At 46.1% G+C, this 19,459-nt stretch overlaps 2 protein-coding genes across 3 annotated transcripts in view; both read left to right on the forward strand.

Annotated features, from left to right (window-relative positions):
- The first annotated feature begins 1,048 nt into the window (after positions 1-1,048).
- SMIM19 (small integral membrane protein 19) lies at positions 1,049-2,716 on the forward strand. Its single transcript, XM_065736061.1, has 3 exons — positions 1,049-1,216; positions 1,302-1,426; positions 2,144-2,716. Exons 1-3 carry the CDS (start codon positions 1,062-1,064, stop codon positions 2,212-2,214), a joined length of 351 nt encoding a protein of 116 aa, XP_065592133.1. The 5' UTR covers positions 1,049-1,061; the 3' UTR covers positions 2,215-2,716.
- A 509-nt stretch (positions 2,717-3,225) lies between these two features.
- Positions 3,226-19,459, forward strand: part of SLC20A2 (solute carrier family 20 member 2) — a 57,238-nt gene continuing 41,004 nt past the window's right edge. Inside the window, exon 1 of one of the 2 annotated variants that reach the window (XM_065736443.1) lies at positions 3,226-3,271. The gene's annotated coding sequence lies outside the window, so the exon portion shown is untranslated. Of the gene's footprint in view, positions 3,272-16,638; positions 17,023-19,459 lie in introns of those variants that run through there. The other variant, XM_065736442.1, reaches the window with a different exon arrangement.

A 19,459-nucleotide genomic window follows, 5' to 3' on the forward strand; every position in this document is an offset into this window, starting at 1 on the left:
ACCTAGAATTATGTCTAATTGATGTCCTCCAGCTCTGCTTTCCCACACCATTGGGGGGGGGGGGGGGCAAGGAATTTTTCTCATGATAACAGTGCTCTATTTTTCAATGTTTGGATGTTCTCATTTTCACTAATCTGTATTTTGATGCCCTGCCCTTTTATGCACCCATCAAGCAGTCCCATAGCACGGGAGCAGGGTGACTTGTCACACCGTGTGACAAGATCGTCACAAAAAATCGTTAAGAGAACGATTACCTAAAGGACGCAGTTCCCACAGACTGCCTGGACATGCACAAAGCAGATTCCATATCAGCACGGTGTGCATGCTCCTTCCTCAAATCAGTAATGAGCCAAATCAGGAACTCCCCGGGTGCATCAGGACTCATTCTGAACATTTGAAATGGAATAGGAGCACCAAGCTCTGTAAGTATTTTTTTTTCTTGACTTATCAATAGTGGTGATAACAAATGACTCCAGCGTAAGCACAAATAACTTTATCTTCCTTTGCTTTACACACCTTTAAGAGTTGTGACATTATAACGTGAAAAAATGAAGCATGAGTGGGCAGGAAGAGGGAAGAGAAAGGACATGAAATCCGGCCTACCGCATGGCTCAGATGTAGGAAATTAAGGAGCAAGAAGAAAGTGAGGGTGTGGGCGTGTGAGAACGTGCTCTGCTTGGCTAGTTTATGTCCCAATAAGCACTTCAGACAACTCCCCACATTTCTACACTGAAGCACTCTCTCTGCACCCCTTTCCCACCCCAACTCACACCTCCTACCGCCCTCTCTGCCTGCCTGCATTTTCCCTCAGATACAAGCAGCGCGGAAGAGAAAACCAAGCTGTATCCGCTGCACCAACTACAAGAAAAACCATTACCGACAGACATACCACTGAGGCTGCCCCGCAAGCCACGCACAGCTCAACGAGAACAAAACCACGCGGTGTGGGAGGGGAGCGCACGTCAGCCCCTCCCTCCCCAAGATGGCGGCGGGCACGCTGAAGCGCCGCTCCGCGCAGGCCGTGTGACGTCACTTCCGGCCGCCAGGCGCCGTTCTCCCTCATGGCGGCGGCCGTGGGGGCGGGTGGAGGCGGTTCGGCGGCGCTGGGCGATAGCGCGGCTATCGATTACTCGGTGCATGAGGCCTGGAACGAAGCCACCAACGTGTACCTGCTGGTGGTGCTGGCCAGCCTCGCCCTGCTCGTCTATACGCGGCGGTAAGGGGGCCGAGGGGGGAGGGAGGAGAAGGGAAGGGGCAGCCGTGCCCACCCCACGCGTGACCGTGCCCCCGCACCCCCGCAGGAACAAGAGGAGGATCCTGCGCATCTTCACTCTGCCCCCTGCAGCCGAGACGGCGCCCGAGCCCAACTTCTACAACAGCATGAAGAAGATCCGCCTGCGGCAGCAGCTGGAGATGTACTCCATCGGTAAGGGCGGGCTGAGATAGAGCGCCACACGGCTCTGGTGTTGTACACTGCCAGCTCACAGAAACACGCCTGTGCCTCGCCTCTGCCGTGCAAGCACCAGAGGGAGGATGGGCGAGGAAAGCGTAGTGAGCTGAGACCACCTTTTGAACTTTGAGATTGTGGAACCAGGCTGCGGTGTTCTGTGCTACTAAACGGCCGTGCTACCTGTAGAGGAGTGCCAGCTGGCGTTTTCTGTGCATTGCGCTGTGCACGAGGCTTTGATCTTCCTTTGTCTTGCTAACCAGATTGCTTTTGAAGTAAATGTCATCGTTAGTAGGTGGCTGGTGTGCTGCAGAGACCAGTGGAGAGTTACTGGGTGACTAACAAGTTGCTCAGAATAGTACTTCTGAAGCCATAGTCTTTAATTATTATTTTTTTTTTTCACAAAAGAATCTGAATGGTATGATATGTCTGCCATTCATGCGCTGACGTTGCTGTGATGCTGCTGCTCAGACCTTCCAAGGCCACGTGCTTAAGGACGAGTCCTGTATGGTGGCTGACTTCTCCTCATGCAGCTGAACTATGAAACAACATTCTTTCATCTTACATCTCTCTTGTTTGAATTGTATTTGCACGCATACATAGGTATACACACACATACGTGTGTGTGTGTATATATATATATATATTAGTAGTGTAATGTGTTGATCAGTGTTGTTTTATCTTTTTTTTTTCCAGCAAGGAAGTATGAGCAACAACAGCAGCAGCCACCGAAACAGACTGAAAGTGTACAGCTGTCAGTGGAGTAGAGCCTACAGCTGTAGGAATTCGGGACTTATTTCCAGAGCTGATGATGCCACTTGGTGTGGAGCTATTTTCAGTGCCTCTTAATCAACGCAACGGGGAAAAGAACGGGGTAGAGTACTTCAAAGCTCTGCTCTTGGTAGCTTTTCTCTGAGCCTCATGAAGTAAATGGAACGCCTTCTGAACAAGAGTAGCCAACGCAGGACAGAGTTGTTCAGAGAAACTTCTGAGGGTAGAGAGGTGCAGTCTTTTGATTTAAGTCATTTGCCACTCTCAGCACCTTGGAAATCAGCTCCACAAAGGGTACTGTACAGGAAGTAAGGTGGTACCAGACTGCCAGGAATCTGCCTGGTTCCTTGGTCAAGCGGTGCTGAAATTCCTTCCTGCATTCAGTAAATGTAGGTGTGGATGCCGGCCTCACTGCCCAGTCTGGGTGGGCAGCTGTGAGAGCCATGGCCATAGCACTGCTTGCAGCGTTGCGGTCTCCATGTCAGTTTGTACGTGCTATTGTGATTTTTTTTTTCCTGGAGAAACACAGAAGCATGCAGTAAGCTGTGGTGACACAGAATCAACCTTCTAATCGGTACAGTAATTCTATAGCAAAGGGAGTTAGCTGCATTTGTCCAATTGGTCTAAAGATCAGATTGCCTATAAATATTTGTGTCAACAGAGCCGGTACCAAAAAGTTCAGTTCATCCCTTAGAGACATCACACCCTAACTTCTGATTTTAATTCCCCACTGCAGATCATTAAATGGGTTAACTGAAAGAACGCTTCAGGAATGACTTTTTAATAAAAGCATCTAACCATGAGAACTACTCGAGGACGTTATCGTACGCTGCTCGGTGGCACTGCACCGCTCGGGTAGGCTGGGGCGAACGGGGCGACGGGCGCGTCCCCGCGGCTGCGGGCGTCCGGCCCTCGGCTTCCTCCTCCCCGCCGGAAGTGGCTCTTGCTCCGCGCCGACCTCACTTCCTGCCGCCGCTTCCGCCTCCGGGCCGCGCCGGCTGCTGTTGGTGCCGCCGGTGGTGCCGCTGCCGCTCGCGGGGCGCCCGACGGGCGGTGAGTGGGGCACGCGAGTGGGGCCGCCCCGCCTTCGCCCCTCCCCACGCTGTCAGGGGAGGGGGCCGCCTCGGCGGCGGCGTGCGCGAGGGGCGGTTGTGAGACAAGAAGGGGCCGCGTGGGGAGAAAGCGCGGGCTGAGGGATGGGTGGGTGGGCGGATGGGCTGCCGCCGCATCGAGCCCAGCCTGCCTGGGAGGCCGCGGCGGGAGCGCGGGGCCGGAGTCCTGCTCCTCGTGGGCGTCTTCAGCAGCGCTGCCTTTCTCGGCGCCCGGGCGCGTCGTGAAGCAGCGTGGCAGAATGAGCCCGTCCTTTCCGCTCCGCCGAACCCCGGACTAAAGTGTGTCTGTGTGTCCGTAGCGAATTGCTTCGCGATTTTGCGCTCAGCTGAGCTGGGAGCGCCGTGCGGTACTTGGAAAGGCAGGGCAGCGTGCGGCTCTGCGGAACGCACGGACCTCAGGTGGCCGCGCGGGTCTCTCCCCAGCTGACTCGCTGCGACAAAACCAAACAACTCCACGGAGGTGCAAGAAACGCAAACGCTGTAGCACGTGTTATGGCGTTGTCGGAACGTTGCTCGAACCGGTGGTGGTTGGTTTTCCTGACAGAAATGCATCCGTTGCCATTGTGTGCAGCGAAGCCATGCTCTGTTCTTTTGGTGGTTTTGTATTTCGCCCTTGTAGTACACGCGTGCCTGGGACAGAGCGTGCAGCCGTGGGCAGAGCTCTTCATCTGTCACCTTGGGAATTTCTGCGGTGACTTTTACCGCTTAATTTGTGATATTGCTTGTGGAAATAAGTGCTTTCTTCAATTGGCAGTAAAGAAATCAGCGCCCAAAAGCAAAGGCAGCATAGACAATAGATCTTTTCTCTGTGCCTGTTTACAGCAGTCAGGCCTGTGGGCATACACAGGAGCCTATTCTTACGCTGAATTATTGGGACTCTTGGACAGGGAAAGCAAGTGGCCTTTAAAAAACTGTTCCAAAGTTATCTTTAGCCATGTTCATTCTGAGGAATGCTGTACAGAGGCAAATCTTTGTAGCTTACCCAATAGCAGTTGTGATATGCAGATTCAATAGTGTCTGATTGCACAAAGCGTGGGAGGGAAGGCTTTCAGATCAGTTAAAACTTTGCATCTGTACAGTAGCTTAAAAAAGCAATAGCGAGATGCTGCCATATCCCACCCTGTGAAAGGAAGGAGGGGTGGCCCCCTCCCTTCACCCCCCAGTTGTCAATTCTACTAATTAATCTTAAAAGTGTTGGCACTCGTGCACTTCTAACTAAGCTGCGATGCTTAACTGCATGACTTTGTAAGAAAGGAAAACAAGCCTTGCATTACTTAACTTTTAAGAAGAAAAAAGAGAGACTGGGGAGAGGAGAGAGGGAGACAAACAGGCATAGAGGTCACTGGTCTGGGCTCTGATGTTGGTCCTGCCAGCGGGCATCCTCACTCTGTGGGAGCGCTTGTCCGCAAGTCTCAAAGTTCCAAACTTCCCCTGGAGCTTCTCTTGGGCATCCTTTTCTACTTGCTAGATTTGTAGGGTTTCACATCATTAGCTCCACTTGAACAGGGGAGTTTTGGACAGAGCAAGGCCATCCTGTTCTCACAGAGCTCTCTGACGGTGTTTTCAGCTGTTAGCCTGCTGTCATGGCAATGGTCTTATCTTGTGAGTCTTCAGCACAACTCCAGGCATACCACAGATAAAGCATAACTTGGATGTTCTTGAGACTCTGACCGCTCTGTTCCCCCCGTGGAAGCTGCTGACAGTCAGATTTCTGCAAAGGCAGCCTTCAAGTGGCGTTACAACCACTACTCTGTAATTTTATGTGAAAATTATGATCTTCTGTTAAGTGGTGGGAAAGTCATTGCAGCGCTCCTCACTGAAATGCATCTGGCTAGGTTTTGCACATAATATTGCGCAGAGCTTTTCAGATGGAGCTTGATAAACCCTATGTCAAGCCTCAAGGAAGTCTTAAATTTATATAAATGATGAACGCAGCTGTGTTTAAGGCTGAAGACGTTGCAGGATCTGCAACCTGCAGTCAAAATACCTTTTTCTGTTCCACAAGCATTCTGAGTTTCAATCTGTGCTGTGTTTTGTGTCCAGCTGGTATGAACTGGCATGTGCCAGCCAGGACCAGACGCGAGCACAGCCTGTAGCAGCTGTTGCATAACTCATGGCACTAGCGGTTACGAATGTCAGCAGCATGCTGCTCAGGTGCTGCTAAGCTGTAAGATGTCCCTTCCAAAACTGCCTGATGGGTTTAAAGAGCTGTGGGGAAAGCCTATGCTGTACCACAGGGAAGCTCTGAAGGCAGGAGGAGATCCCAGTTCCTTCATATGAGGACGGCTTTCAGAGAAGCTTCTTCGTTGCAGAGTAATTGATGAAGAATATTCAAACCTACGATGAATCTTTCTGTAATGTGCGTTTGCATATATGATTAAGCAGCATTGGCCAAAAGCCTGGTGACAGCACAGGGCTCTGGAATGTTTCCCTGTTGCCTGGGTAGTTTGTTCATGCTAGCTTATTTCCGTGTGCATAATCACTCCTTTTAAAGTCGTCCTGATCTCAGGAGTGTTGCTACTGTTGGGCAACCTGAAATTATACACGCCACAGGGAGAAAGGTGGGTATGTCATCACTCAGCCTCTCCTTCGGAGGAAGTGAAGAGGTTTTGCCCCAGCCCTAATTTCTACATAAAAGCAGCTAAGAATTGTCACTACATGCCGTGTTCAGCAGGGAAGGAGCATCGTGTTGGACATGTCATTAGTGCCATGATGCCTCCAGCTTGTTGTGCCCAAAGAGCAATAGTGCATGGAAGAGGCTTGCTGACAGCATGCATTCCTCAGTGACAGGTGCTTATACTCAGAATCGGAAACCGTGATCAAAAGGCATTGCCTTCTTCCTCCAAACACCTCTGCCATGGTTTAGTCACCATGGGGAGCCTGGGTGATGTAACATAGTTGGTTAACACAGCCAGGCAAACAAAAAGGCAGCACTTGATCTCGTCCTCGAGACAGGGCTGCCACTGAAGAGCAGAAGGTTTCTGTGCCGCAGGGCCATGAGAGTGGAGGTAAGATCCTTTTTATTTGCAGTCTCATTTCTGTTGCGGTATAAGAGTTAGGGGATAAGGAGCAAGCTTCTTGCAGCCTAACAAGCTGCATCTGACATCAGCCTCACTGAGGGCAGTGGGTCTTCCTTCAGGCTAGGAGTTAGGTACTGAAATGACAGAGGTAACGACTGCAGAACACTTCAGCACTGCTGCAGATGTGCAATGAGAAATCTGGAAATTGTGGCTGGTTTTTCTACAATGGAAGATGAGAAGAGAGAGAAAAAAACGATTGTGCTAAGAGTGAAAGGCTTATTTGACTAACTTTTTTTCCCCCAACTCTGAAAAAAGCCAAAAAGACGTCAGCAAAACGCATCAGAGCTCCACTGTCTCCACGAATTCTGTTTACAAGGAAAGGGCAAATAACCTTTTCTTCTCCAACCTCTTTGCCTGATTTTTGCAAGGAATGTCTAAACTTTGGGTGTTACTTTAACAAAAATAATTCCTGATCTTTTGATGGAATACCTTAAACTCTGGGCGTTAGTTTAATAAAAATAACTCTGGACTCCAAGATTAACAGAGTTGTTAGAAAGAGTTAGTTCTCAATGAGAAAAAAAAAACCAACAATCTGAATTTGGAATTTTAGAACCAAGCCCTCGAGTGCAATTTGTGGCAAAACTCCAGGGAAAAAAAAAACAAAACACCTCACTGATATAAAATAACTTTATCTCTTTATTCTTATAGCTAGAAACTGCTTTGTGATGTGGTTATCCCCTTGCGGAGCCCTAGAAATAGGATGTTTTAGCAGAACTGGGTTTAATTTTAGTCCAACAATAATGTGAATTGGAAATCCTCAAAGGGGCTGCTCAGTGTAGGGATTTGCAGAAACTGGAGTCACAGAAAATACTGTCCATTTGTACGTATCAATAAAAGCTTAGCTTTCAAATCCACAAAGAATAGTTCCCTTCAGTTTCCATCACACTTTTGGACTTCCACATGCTGTAGCTCGTTTGATGTACCCACAGTATGTAAAAGGCACACATGTATTCTTAGCTTGCTGCTGAGAGAGACCACAGTTTGGACGAGATTATAGAAACATTTGTCTTTATTATAGCAGAAGAGAAAGTATTTTGAATAGACCTGGCCAGCAGGAGGGCTGTATCACTTTCCAAAATATCCTCCGGATCATCCTGAAAACATAGCTGGTAACATGCTCTTGACTGACGGCATAGGGTGTGAAGCATAAATTCCTGAGCAGGAAAGATGTATGTTGGTTGTGCAATGGGAGACTCCATGTGATCTCGTTATTTATGGCACTTCTCTCAGATGTCTTTCTGTGAATAGAGCAGCTGCTGTGAACTTAACCTGGCACAGAGTACTGGCTATGTTTGAGCTACCCTATTTTACCATAGCTCAGGTCGCGCTGTGCGCCCATGAGCAGTATCAGAAACAGCTAGTGTGACACTGGTTGTAAAAACAGTACATTCTGAGGAGCCCTTCTGCTGACTGCTGGAATTGTGGAAGGAAGAAAAATGAGACAGTTCTCTTCCATAGCTTCGGCTGGTGGATGTCGAGGAGTGATAGTGTCAGGCATCCCATTTCCTTATACTGCAGTATCAAAGAAAAGGTGGGCGGGAGGATGTCTTGCTTTTTCTTTGCACAGAGAGAGCAGGGAGGATGGAGTCAGCAGCCCAGGCTTTTCCAGTTTTGTCTCTTTTCTTTGTGACCATGTCATCAAATGACTGCACTCGTTGTTTGTAGGAACTTTCCCTCCCTATTGTCTTGCATTTGGTATGTGACAGCACCATTGCTAAATAGATCCAAATCTACAGTCAGATAAGGCTTGGAATTAGTCATGTTCTTTGCACAACCAAATAACTGAGTTCACATGATCTGTAAGTGGCCAGCAGATTTTTTTTCTTAGGCAAAGTATGTACTGCTTGTATTACAAATTTATTTAAAGCTAATTTTAGCTCAACAGATTGACTATTCCAGCAGCCAAAAATACCTTTGTTGAGTCCATTAAAAGATTTCCTTACCTAAACTGTGCTTTTGAATGTGACAAATGGAAAGTATTGCATCTTTTTCATTTGAAATTCAGTAACTATTCAAAAGTAGTAGAAGTATTGCAGTTAAGGTGTCCCAGATCGATTTTGCTACGGTTGGTGGGAGAATTGTTCACTGTCATAATTGCCTTCCCTTGGCAGATGGGAGAATGCTCTGTCCCCAAGTAGTCTTGTGGGAAGAGCCTCAAGAAATCAGTTGTGGAAGGAAAGTCTAGATCAAGGTATTCCCTGAGAACGAGTGGATGAGCTACCCCTCCCCAGTTTGCAGGTAAAAATATGGAAACCAATAAGATATAGGTCAGATGGCAAAGGAGAATATCCCCACAGCCCCTGTATATCAGAGGTCAAGCATTCCCATAGGGGAACCAACCTGCCCTACAAAGTCAGAAAACTTCTTCAACTGTCCCCAGTGAGGGCTGGGGAGCAGCCAATGGGCATATACTAGAAGGCTCTGAATATGAGTAGGCAGACCTACTGGTAACTTTTCCCCTTGGTCCTTTTAAGAGTCTGTTTGCTTCCTGGTAGGCACAGTGGCCCAAACGTGTGCTTTAAATGCTGATACTGCAGACCAGAGTGAGATCGGCCCCTACAAAAAATGGATATGGGTTCTTGATGTTTGGATATTCCTAACCTATTCCCAAATGCTTGTTGCTGAGAGACCACTATGGGAATGCTTCCTATGAGCATTTGTTGATGAGATTTATTGAAAGGGAAGCCCTTTTCAGACTGTGGAGAGGAAATGGAAGTTCACATCTGTGGCAGCCTCCAGTAAGGCTTTTGCATACTCCGCCTATTCTTCCTTCATCTAGAATCATAAAGATGCAGTAGGGTTTTGACAATTAGAGGTACTTCTCCTGTAGGTGGCTGTATGAGAACTGTTGAATCACAGCCTGAGGAGACCACTGAGTCAGGCGTGGGAGTACAGGTGAAGGCAATGCACCTGTGTGACCGGAAGGGGTGGAGTCTGGCTCCACCTCTCCCAGACCCCATTTAAGGGCTGACCACAGCTTGGGTAGGGTTTCTTTCTGTAGATTGCTCCTTTGGTGTTTTGTGTTGTGAGCACAGGACGGGGGTGAGCTTTTCCCCTTTATTTTGATTGCCTTTTTTCTATCATTCTAATCTGTCTAACTGTACTCTGTAAATTATTTTGGCTGTGATAGCATTTGGTATTATTCATTCTGTTAACCTCATTTCTTACAGTGGCAGACAAATTAAGCCAGCTTGGTTGTTTTGAGCACTGGAGATGTGTTACCAGGTCTTCCAGGTCTTTGCTTTTTTTTCTTCTGTTTTTTTTTTTTTTTCAGTAACGAGTTGGAGGATGGAAGCTTCGAGCACTGCTCTGCAGAAATAGTCTCTGAGGTACTGGTGAATGGAAGTTGTATGTGAGCCAGCAATGTGCACTTGCAGCCCAGAAAGCCATCCGTATCCTGGGCTGCATCAAAAGAAGTGTGGCCAGCAGGTCAAGAGAGGTGATCCTGCTATTCTACTTTGTCCTGCTGAGACCTCACCTGGCATACTGCATGCGTGTGTGGAGCGCTCAGTACAGGAGTGACATGGGCCTGTTGTAGTGCGTCACGAGAAGGGCTACAAGGATGACGGAAGGGATGGAACGCCTCTCCTATGAGACCTGGTTGAGAGAGAAGTTTCTGGGGAAACATAGCAGCCTTTCAGTATCTGAAGAGGGGCTGTCAGAAAGAAGGGGGCAGTCTTTATCAGGGTCTGTTTTGACGGGTCAAGAGGAAATGGTCTGCAATGAATAGAGAGGAGGTTCAGGTTGGATGTGAGGAGGAAGTTTTTTGCATTAAGGGTTGTGAAACACTGGAATATCTTGCCTATAGAGATGGTGGATGCCCCATCCTTGGAGCCATTTAAGGCCAGGCTGGACCAGGCTCTGAGCAGCTGATCTAGCTGTAGGTATCTGCGTTCATTGCAGTGAAGTTGGACTAGGTGACCTTCAGCGGTCCCTTCAGACTCAGATGATTCTTTGTTTGTAACTTGAAGGGAGGGAGCAGGGATAGAATAGGAGTAGCCTCCCCCTTTTTCCATTCTCTGTGAAACTGAGACTACCAGACTCTCCCTCCACCTTCTGACATGTGTTGGTAATATGATTCCCCTGAGTAAATTCATTATTTATTTGAGTCCCTCAGCTAATTGTCATTACTCCTGGTTACGACACAGAAAATTACAAGGTTAACCTCACCCTAGCCCACCAACTGGGACGGAATGTTAGGCAGTGCTTAGAAACCTCTGGCTTGGACCATGGTCTAAGTGGCTTGCCTGGGAACACTGTGGAAGGGCTTGTTTCAGTCTTTACAGATACACTGCGAAACAGGAAGGCACTCACAAGCTCCGGAAAGAAAGTATTATATCATTACTCTGGAGCAGAGTCCTGAATGGTGCTATGCAGCTATAAACATCATGGGAAGGTCATTGAGGAGCATATGTTGATTGGAGTCAACAAATTCACGGGTTTCACATGTGGAAGAACCAAACAGAGACAAAAGCTGTATGTGATTGTATTATTTGTTGAGCTGACAGTTGGCGAAATAGTGCCTGTACCAGTTGTGTTAGCACTGTTTTTGTCATTAAGGAGTTCCACCTGTTTATGAACCTTATATTAAGGCTGGGGCAGGAGTTTTGTTTTGACTGTTTTTTTGCCTGAAGTTCTCACTAAAAAGGATGGGATGTTGTGTTTTTCTTTTTGTTTGAGGCCAGGAAATGTTCTCAACGTAATTCCCCAGTTCTAAGCCTGTAATCAAAGCACATGTGGTAAAACAGTGCTCTGTGTGGTGTTTCTCACAGGTGCTTTAACAATTCTTTGATCTCTTTGGGGGACTGTGAGATATTCCAGTGAAATATCATCCAGACCTGCACTTTCTCTCCTTAGGGGTTTCAGTCCTTTGGCTTGGAGTCCAGGGTTTTAGCTCCAGGAGGTGTGAGAGGAAGACGATGTTCTGGGGAGTAGAGAGGATCCAGAACCCTCAAGGTTGTTTTAATATTCTCCTTTCTCAGTCTGCTGCTTGCATATGTAGTTCTATTTTTTTTGTTTGTTTTTTTTGTCACCAAACTTCTGTTGAATTAAGGTGTGGCTTTATGTGATGCCTTCTGCAGGTGTTGTGGTAGCAATGGCAGTGACTAATTGCTCTGGAGCTTTAGCTACAACTTGGCCTGATAACTTCAGTGAGTACGTCATCAGCTCATCTGTAAGTAGCAACAAAGGGTGAAGTTACTGTACAGAGGAACCCGCGGCCTGAAGGGACACCATTCAAGAGCACAGTGGGCTGGGCTGAGCTCAGCTGGACGCTGTTCTTTTTTCGGGCATGGAGATGGGAGGGGAGCTCTTTGCTCAGAGGGAGAGGTTCCTGCGTGACCTTGAGAAGCCGAGTGTGTTGTGCTGCTGCTTTGTTCTTTTAGAACTGCATTTCTCAGAATCTCGAGGCAGTTTGAAGAATGTGGTACTGAGAAACAGTTTGCTTCTAAGAATGGCAGATCTTATATGGAAAAGATCAGAAGTGAGTTGGTAAGATCTGGAATTGGGTGGAGGCTGGTGAAATTTTGACAGAGCTACCAACTTCCAGTAGATCCCAGAAACTGGGCTAGAAATAATGCTAACTAATAAAGTTGCTGAACTGTAGCTTTAAAGGCCCTCAGATCACATTCCTGCTCTGTACCAGAAAGCTGCGTGGCATGGTAGCTTATGGTGTGAGCCAGCTGGAGCCCTAGAAGGGGAAGAGGTGGTTAATGGTTCCCACAGTGCAAGAACAAAGGAACGTTAAATGAAATAGAAAATAAGTACATTTGAAACCTCATGTAATTATGCCACGTGATATTACTGAGGCCAAAAGTTTAGTCAGATTCCAAGTGGACCTGGACATTTATATATATATAATGATAATATCCAGAGTTGCAGTAAATAAGATTAAAAATAAATTAGGGATATAAACCTTCATGCTAATTGATGAGGTCAGGAAGGAATTTCCCCTTTGGGTGAATCACATCATTGTTCACTCTGCTAGCTGCTCCACCTTCTGAAGCATCTGGTCCCTATCAGGGTAGGCAGATGGACCAGAGATATGACCTGTCGTGGTGCAGCCCACCCACCTTGGGCAGCATTGTCTTGAAAAGGATCGAGAGGCTTTTTTTAATTATTATTTTATATTTTAGGGATTCCTGAGGTCATCTTTACTGCAGTGTGCATCTGCTTTTCCTTGTTGGAAGGTGACAGTTATTCGCCTAGTGCATCTACGCAAACGAGGGAACTATCAGTCAACAGATCAGCCAGTGTATAGGTGGGAGCTGTGATGCTGAGCATGTGAGACGTCTCTGTATTGTGCTGTAGGTAAGAAGTAGCTCTGTGAGCAGCTCTGCTGGTAGACATGGGTTTCTTGCAGCTTCCCAGTTCTGGTAGCTCTGCAGTAGGTGAAGCACATCACTTTCCATTACCACCAGGGCGGTGTCTGAGCGGTGAAGCACGGTGCTGTAGTTGGTGAGCGTTTTAAGGAGAACACGGTGTCTGCCCGTGTTTGTGAAGCAGCATATCACTTGGGGGCTGTGTCACTTGTTTACTCTGTGGCTGGAGGGAGCACCTGTGAGGTCTCTGTCTTTTCCTTGAGATGAGGCCGCAGTGCTTATGTCTGTGCATTAGATAGTTGCTCCGGTTATGTAAGTGCTGTTTCCTGGGGAAATGAGGGAAAACACCAGTCCTGCAAGCAAGTTACTGTGGAATCTTTAACCCCTTCAAAGAAATCAGTACAGTGAACAGTTACACCACATCTTTGAGGTGCATATGCCTTTAAAGCAAGTGCTGTCTAATCTAAAAATTTTCCCCAAGGTATAAGGGTAAAGCTTCCTTGCCAGAATATGGTAATTGAGTTAACAGCCCATGAGTTTTCTGTGTTTTGTTACTGAGCTACAAAATTCTGCTGGTATAAAGATCAAAGTTAGAAGGCCCAGCCTGCCAGCGAGTTTTCTCTTCAAAAGAAACATTTCTCAGTTGTTTCAGGTGTTCAGGTGACAGCCGGCATCAGATCTTTTTGACATCAGGTTCAGCTGCAAATATTCATCTTTTTCTGCAGTTCTGTGGTGGAATGCAACAGTGAGGAGTGTGGATGTCTTGTAATCTCTACTGTGCTGAGTGCAGATAACTGATTAATGAATGAGGATGTTAATAATTGAATTAATTGTTGCTGGATCATTTCTGGTGCTCGGAAATAACGTGCAGTTACAATGATTACAAAACAGTGAAGTGGCAGTTTCAGTATCTTGCATGCAGTGACCTTCATGATAAAGACTGAGGATCACAGCAGTATACAATAATTGGATGGTTATCTGAGTGTTTTGAGTGTCTTGCCAATGGGGCCACCTCTGCTTTTGTACTCTAAGCTCGTGAAACCCGTGGTAGTTGGCGTCTCTGAGTTTCTGACCAGCAGCCGTGATGACTGAGGCCCAGGCTTTCAGAACTGTTTGCCTCATAGGCACTTTTGAAGGAAAGGACTTCTTCAAGAGGTCAGAAATGGGGGAATTTATGTTATCCTTCGACATGTAATCCCTGAAGAGTGCATACACTTCTGCTCAGTTACTTATCAGCTATCATTCCTATGATATCCAGAGCATTGGCAGAGGGTTTATTTGACTGTCCAAGGCAAAGTTATCTACTGCAGTGTGCCAGAGCCAAATCTAAGCCTTCTGGTGCTGTGTGAGATGCTGTCTCTAAAGCTGTCCCTCCTTGCTAGCTGAAGAGAACCGACCCCACTGTGGCTTTGAAACACTGAAATTGCTCATGAAGGGCAGTACTGTCCTTCCAAGCAAAGTGCTCCAGGTATATGGGGAGCACTGCTGCCAAGGGCTTTTTGTAGAAGAAAAAAGGGTTTTGAACAAGAGGTGGAGTTCTGAACATTTGGGGTGGGAACTGTAAGAAGTGGGCTCTGATCTGCCCCTGCTTGGAGGAAATTGGGGTTCTCATCTTTTCTGAAAGACAGCCTTAACCCTGTTGGGAAGGGATAAAATTCTTTTTGTGCTTTTGTCTGATGGGGAGCTGGTGTGCTGGCTTCCTTTGGTGACTGTTCTTCTCCCCTGACCCCCTTGGTCAGCATTTGGTGAGGTCATAAGGCAGGCATAGGGCTTGGGCAACTTGTTCAGGCCGTGCTGCCCTGCTGGCCTTGCGTCATCTCATCCTGCTGACTTTGTGCTTTTGGCTCTGGGCCCACCTGGTCCCGAGCTTTGGGTGTCAGAGTCCATTGAATGAAGCACACAGCCAGACAAGAGTTTCTACCTCAAAGCTTGGGAATATTGTTCTGGGGACAAATGCACGGTGGAAATGACCGAGGCCTTACTGAGACCTTTGTCACTGCTGGTTACAGTGGTCCACTAGCTGAGAAGATTGTAAAAAAAAAAAAAAAAAAACCCAAAACACCCGTATTTACTGGAGATGTTGTGTGGCTTTAGGAGCAGTTGGCAAAGTAAAGGAGAGGCTCTGACAACAAATGGGGGGTAGATGGCTACTTCCTTGGGCGAGCAGGTCCTGGGTGAAGTCAACTTGCAGTGTCCTCACTGCGCGGGTAGGTTGGCGGATGGGGCAGCAGGTACTGGCAGTGGATCTGCCTTCCTCACATGAGTTTGGCATGCTCATCACCTAAGAAGGTTTCCCACAGTATGCAACAATGGCATGGGATTTCTTGTGTTCGTTGTGATAGGAGCAGAGGTGTGGATGAGGAGGTGTCGTGGTTAAGCCGATTGTGGCACTGGGTACTTAGGCACCTGGTTTGAAGGAATCTTAGGAAAAGAAACTCCATTTCCTAAAAGGAACTTGAGTGAAAGTTGTGATTTTATTAAAGACACAGAGGCATATTATTATTCATCTTTCCTTGCTTCATCCCTGTGATGTTTCCTGTTTTGCTTCTTGAGATACAGGTGTCATGATGAGGAGCTTCTCAGAAACAGAAGTGGATGATGATGAGTGGAGATGAAGAGATCATACATTTAAGAAGTTGGCTCGAGTTTCCGTTACAGGCATGGAAAGTTTCTGAGACCAAGCCATGCGAGAAGAACATGAGTAAAGAAGAGGGAGATGTAGACCCAGACTTTCTAGAAGGGATTGCAGGATTGAGAGGACGCTGCACAAACATCACGTAGTTTGCTTGCTTATTCATTCACCTGCACCCCTGGATTGTAATACCTTGCTTGCATATCTGCTTGGAAGTTCAGAAATCCCCTCACATCTGTGTCTTTAATATAATCATGGCTTCAAGCTTGTTTTAGGAAGAGCATAATTTATATTGCTATGGTTTTATTTGTGGGTTAGATGGCTGCCACTTTGTACTTTAAATCAAGTTGATTTTTCTGTGTAAATGTATGTCAAACAGGAGAAGATCAGACCATAGCTGTTACGGAGCAGGACTCCGGGGGTCTCGCTTGCATTTAATACACAGCCTTTGCCTAAAAGTGTGACAGGTGCTGAGGTCAACGCAAGAAAAAAATAGTGCTGTCCCTCTGATTTGAGTAACCTTACAATATGTTATTTTATCCACAGACAGATGTTGTAATCAAATATTAATCAGTTCAGTCTTTTTATTTGGCTGTTGCTCCCAAAGATGTTCCTGATAGCTAAGACATTTTGTCAGAGCTGTGGGGCATTCATTGCAGGTTTCTCACAACCGAGAGAGCTGTTTACAGAGGTAGTTTCTTGAACATCCTGGCTGTTACTGGAGCTATCTCCAAGGAAATACTAGCCACACTGTTCTACAGGTTGTTGTAAGACTGATACAAAGTTATTAAGGTTTTAAATATTTATGTCTTGATACTTTCAACACTAAATGTAACTTACCACATGGAGCAGTGCTGCTGGTAGAGGCATGTTTGTTTTTAATATGAGGTCTTATCTGGCCTTCTATCCCTAATAAAAGGCTATGGTTATTTTTGCACACTGGCTGAATTTTTGGCCTTTAAGAGTGTACAATTACTTGGAAGAGTAAAAGCAGTTGTTAAAGGACTGTTTTTCTAATGAAAATAGTTTGAAATCATATAATTTTCGTTGCTTCAGAATGGATGTGATTAGCGTGTTGGAAACAGTTTTACAGTGGATATAAAGGGAATGGTTGAGAGATGGTGGCTGAGAATGTGTCCAGCTATTTTTATAGCTAACTGTTGTATTGTCACACTGGGTTTTTTTTCCATCTCGTTACTTAGATATTTCCATCTTATTGAACAGCTACACTATACCGAGATTAAAAAAAAGCTGTTTGCACTTCGTCATATTTATATTTTAAAATAGGTGTTATTGTACTCATGGGTAAGTAAATCGCAATGACTGTGAGAGAATCCTGGCCTATATTATTACTTTGATAGAAAATATAATGTGGGATAGTATTGTCTGTATAATATTAAAATGTTTTCATGGATTTTTAGCTGCTGAAACTGAAATCAATAAACTTCAGTGTCTGTTGCTGCAAGCAAACAAGCAAACCTGAACATTTCTCTTTTCTTCGTATCACCTCTCGCTCTGTGCAGCTGGTGCTTCCCCAGCGTTGCTCCTTGCCTGCTGTATGTCTTGTTGGGTGGATCCAGGAGGTGCTCAGCTGGGAAGGCTTGCTTGATGGAGAGCTGTGCCTCTGAGTTTGTGCTATGAAATTATCTACATTTTCTGAGTAAGTCCTTGCGAGCCCCAGGCAACATAGAAGCCCAGGATTAGTTGCTGAGCGGGTGGGACTGTTTGCAGTTCTTAAAAACTGTAGAAGCATTTGTCAGCAGCTGACAGTGGTGTATTAAAGTAGATGGATAATAGCCTTCTGCATACCTGGGTATCACATTAGATTAGTAGCACTGACATCTTCCAAAATTGTATGTTCACGACTGAAATGTGTGGTGTGCGTTCCAGATTGCTTTGCAGAATGGAAAATGAGGGGTTTTTTTCTCAGTTGAGGAATTTGAAAACTGACAAGGATTGTGCTTATTTTAAAAACCTGCTTTGTCAGATTTGAAGGAAAAAGAAACTTGTAGTGTAATTTGAATGTACTGTAATTTGTTTAGCTACTTGTATTACAAGAAGTGGTTGTAAGGAACTCACATACGCGAGTTATAAAAAAGACCAAAATCAAACTACAGGAAGTAATTGGTTAAACACTTGGTGAAAGTGTTGATTGAACTATTAAGCCCATTTTATGAGTAATGTATTCCACAGTTTCAGAGCAACTTTTTTTTTTTCTGCATCATTGTATTCATCACATTCAGTTCAATGCCTGGTTAATTCAAGGCTGAGGAACTGGCTGGCAGTTGTAAGAATGGCTTAATTAATTTTCCCTTTTTAATTTCTATGTAGAACAGATACGAAAGGAAATGCCTTCTGTGACTGCTCAAGATCTCAGTGCCCAGAAACAACCAGTTGTTTATAGATGGTAGATTTTTTGTAATATTTATTTAATGTTTTTGGTATATATTTATGTTTTGCCAATCCTCATACATTTTGGGGATAATGGTGAGTCTTCTTTATGTTGAGGGTGACAGAACACTGGAACAGGCTGCCCAGAAAGGTTGTGGAGTCTCTGTGTTTGGAGATATTCAAGACCGATCTGGAGATCTACCTGTGTGACCCACAGTAGGTAACCTGTGTTAGCAGGGAGGATGGGCTCAGTGTTCTCTAGAGGTCCCTTGCCAATACTGCCATTTTGTGTTTGAGTGCTTTTTCTTTGTCAATACCGCAGAGGAAACAGTAGTCTCCTGCAAGTCTGCAAGTGCTGTACTCCACCACTGCACCTGTTCTCCAGAGGACCCTCTTCACTTGATTTTGTTGTCATACCTGACTGATGTAGACTTCTTTTTCTTATGTGTATTCTTTTCTCCCATGAACAGGGCTGTGCTGAGGTGCATGTTCTTCATATAGGGCGGATTAAGGAAGTCTCTGTCCAAGCTGCAGTGGGCACAGCAGAGCCCTGGCACAGCTATGTCTGCTTTTTGCCCTTTTCTAGAAAGGCAGGAGGAGGGGAAGGTTCCTTATGGTATACCCTTTGCTATTACTGACTTCTCAGCAGCATCCATGCTGTCTTTCCTCTGGGCAGCCATCGAGGTGCTGTAATGCATCGTTATCACCATCGCAGCTTAGCTATAAACACCTTTTTAAGAGGATAAGGTGTACTAGTCGCTGGCACTGTTTGCTGGTGCTGTGTACTCAAGGAAATAGCTTTTGCTACCTTAATGACTTTCTCTTCTCTTTATAGCTTGAATGTCAGCAAGCAGAGACATTTTAGCTGTTTAGCTCCTGCTGTGGATGAATACGCTTGTCAGTTCACCAGAGGTAGCTTGTGTCCCATTATCCTGCCTGTGATTTTAGGACCACTCTGTGTGTTCCACTGAGACGTGGGCTCTGGACTGCCAAGGCAGAAATGCTGATGTTACCAGGGCTTGCTTGCAGGTTAGAAAAACCCCAGATAAAACATGGACTCATTTCTCTATCGGCAGTCTGGGGGAGTGTTCTTGATATTAAGGTCTGTGACCAGCTCCTTAGATCAGTCTTTTTTGTATGTCAACTTGTCCTAAGGTTTTCAGTGCTTGGTCTAGCACCAGGGAAGCACTGAAGTAGCAAATGACCCTTTGCAGAGAGTAAAGCCTGGCTTTGCTTGACCTACTTCACAGCACTGCGTGCCCTTAGTAAGTCCCTTGTGCAGGTGTTTGCCAGGCCATGCACCCAATCGTGGGACATTCTTTGGCATGTCACACTGGCAGTGATTTAGTTACCAGCCAGCGTGACAGATCTGTCAGCCACCTGTTTGCTCCAGCAGCACCATCAGCCTATGGTGAAGCAGCCTTTGTTAACTGTCTCGTATAGCTGGATTGCAAGGATCTTGTCTCTCCACTGTGCTCCTCATGTTTGTGTCTGAAGACTGTGGGAGGTACAAGTGGACCACTGCGTGCACTCTGAAGAACACAGATCAGCAGCTATTGATCTCTAGGGACAAACAGGCCTATTGGGTGGCAGGTGCTGTTATTTGTATGGTCAGAGTGTGCTAGATGGTGTGAGGAGGGAGCGCTCTCTCTGGTGACAGAAATGGTTTGGGCCTGTCTCCAGACTGCATTAATCCACGTGTATGT

This window comes from Cyrtonyx montezumae, unplaced genomic scaffold (genome assembly GCF_038088225.1).
Source record: "Cyrtonyx montezumae isolate F1298 unplaced genomic scaffold, pur_monq_1.0 scaffold_2, whole genome shotgun sequence".
Taxonomy (NCBI): Eukaryota; Metazoa; Chordata; class Aves; order Galliformes; family Odontophoridae; genus Cyrtonyx; species Cyrtonyx montezumae.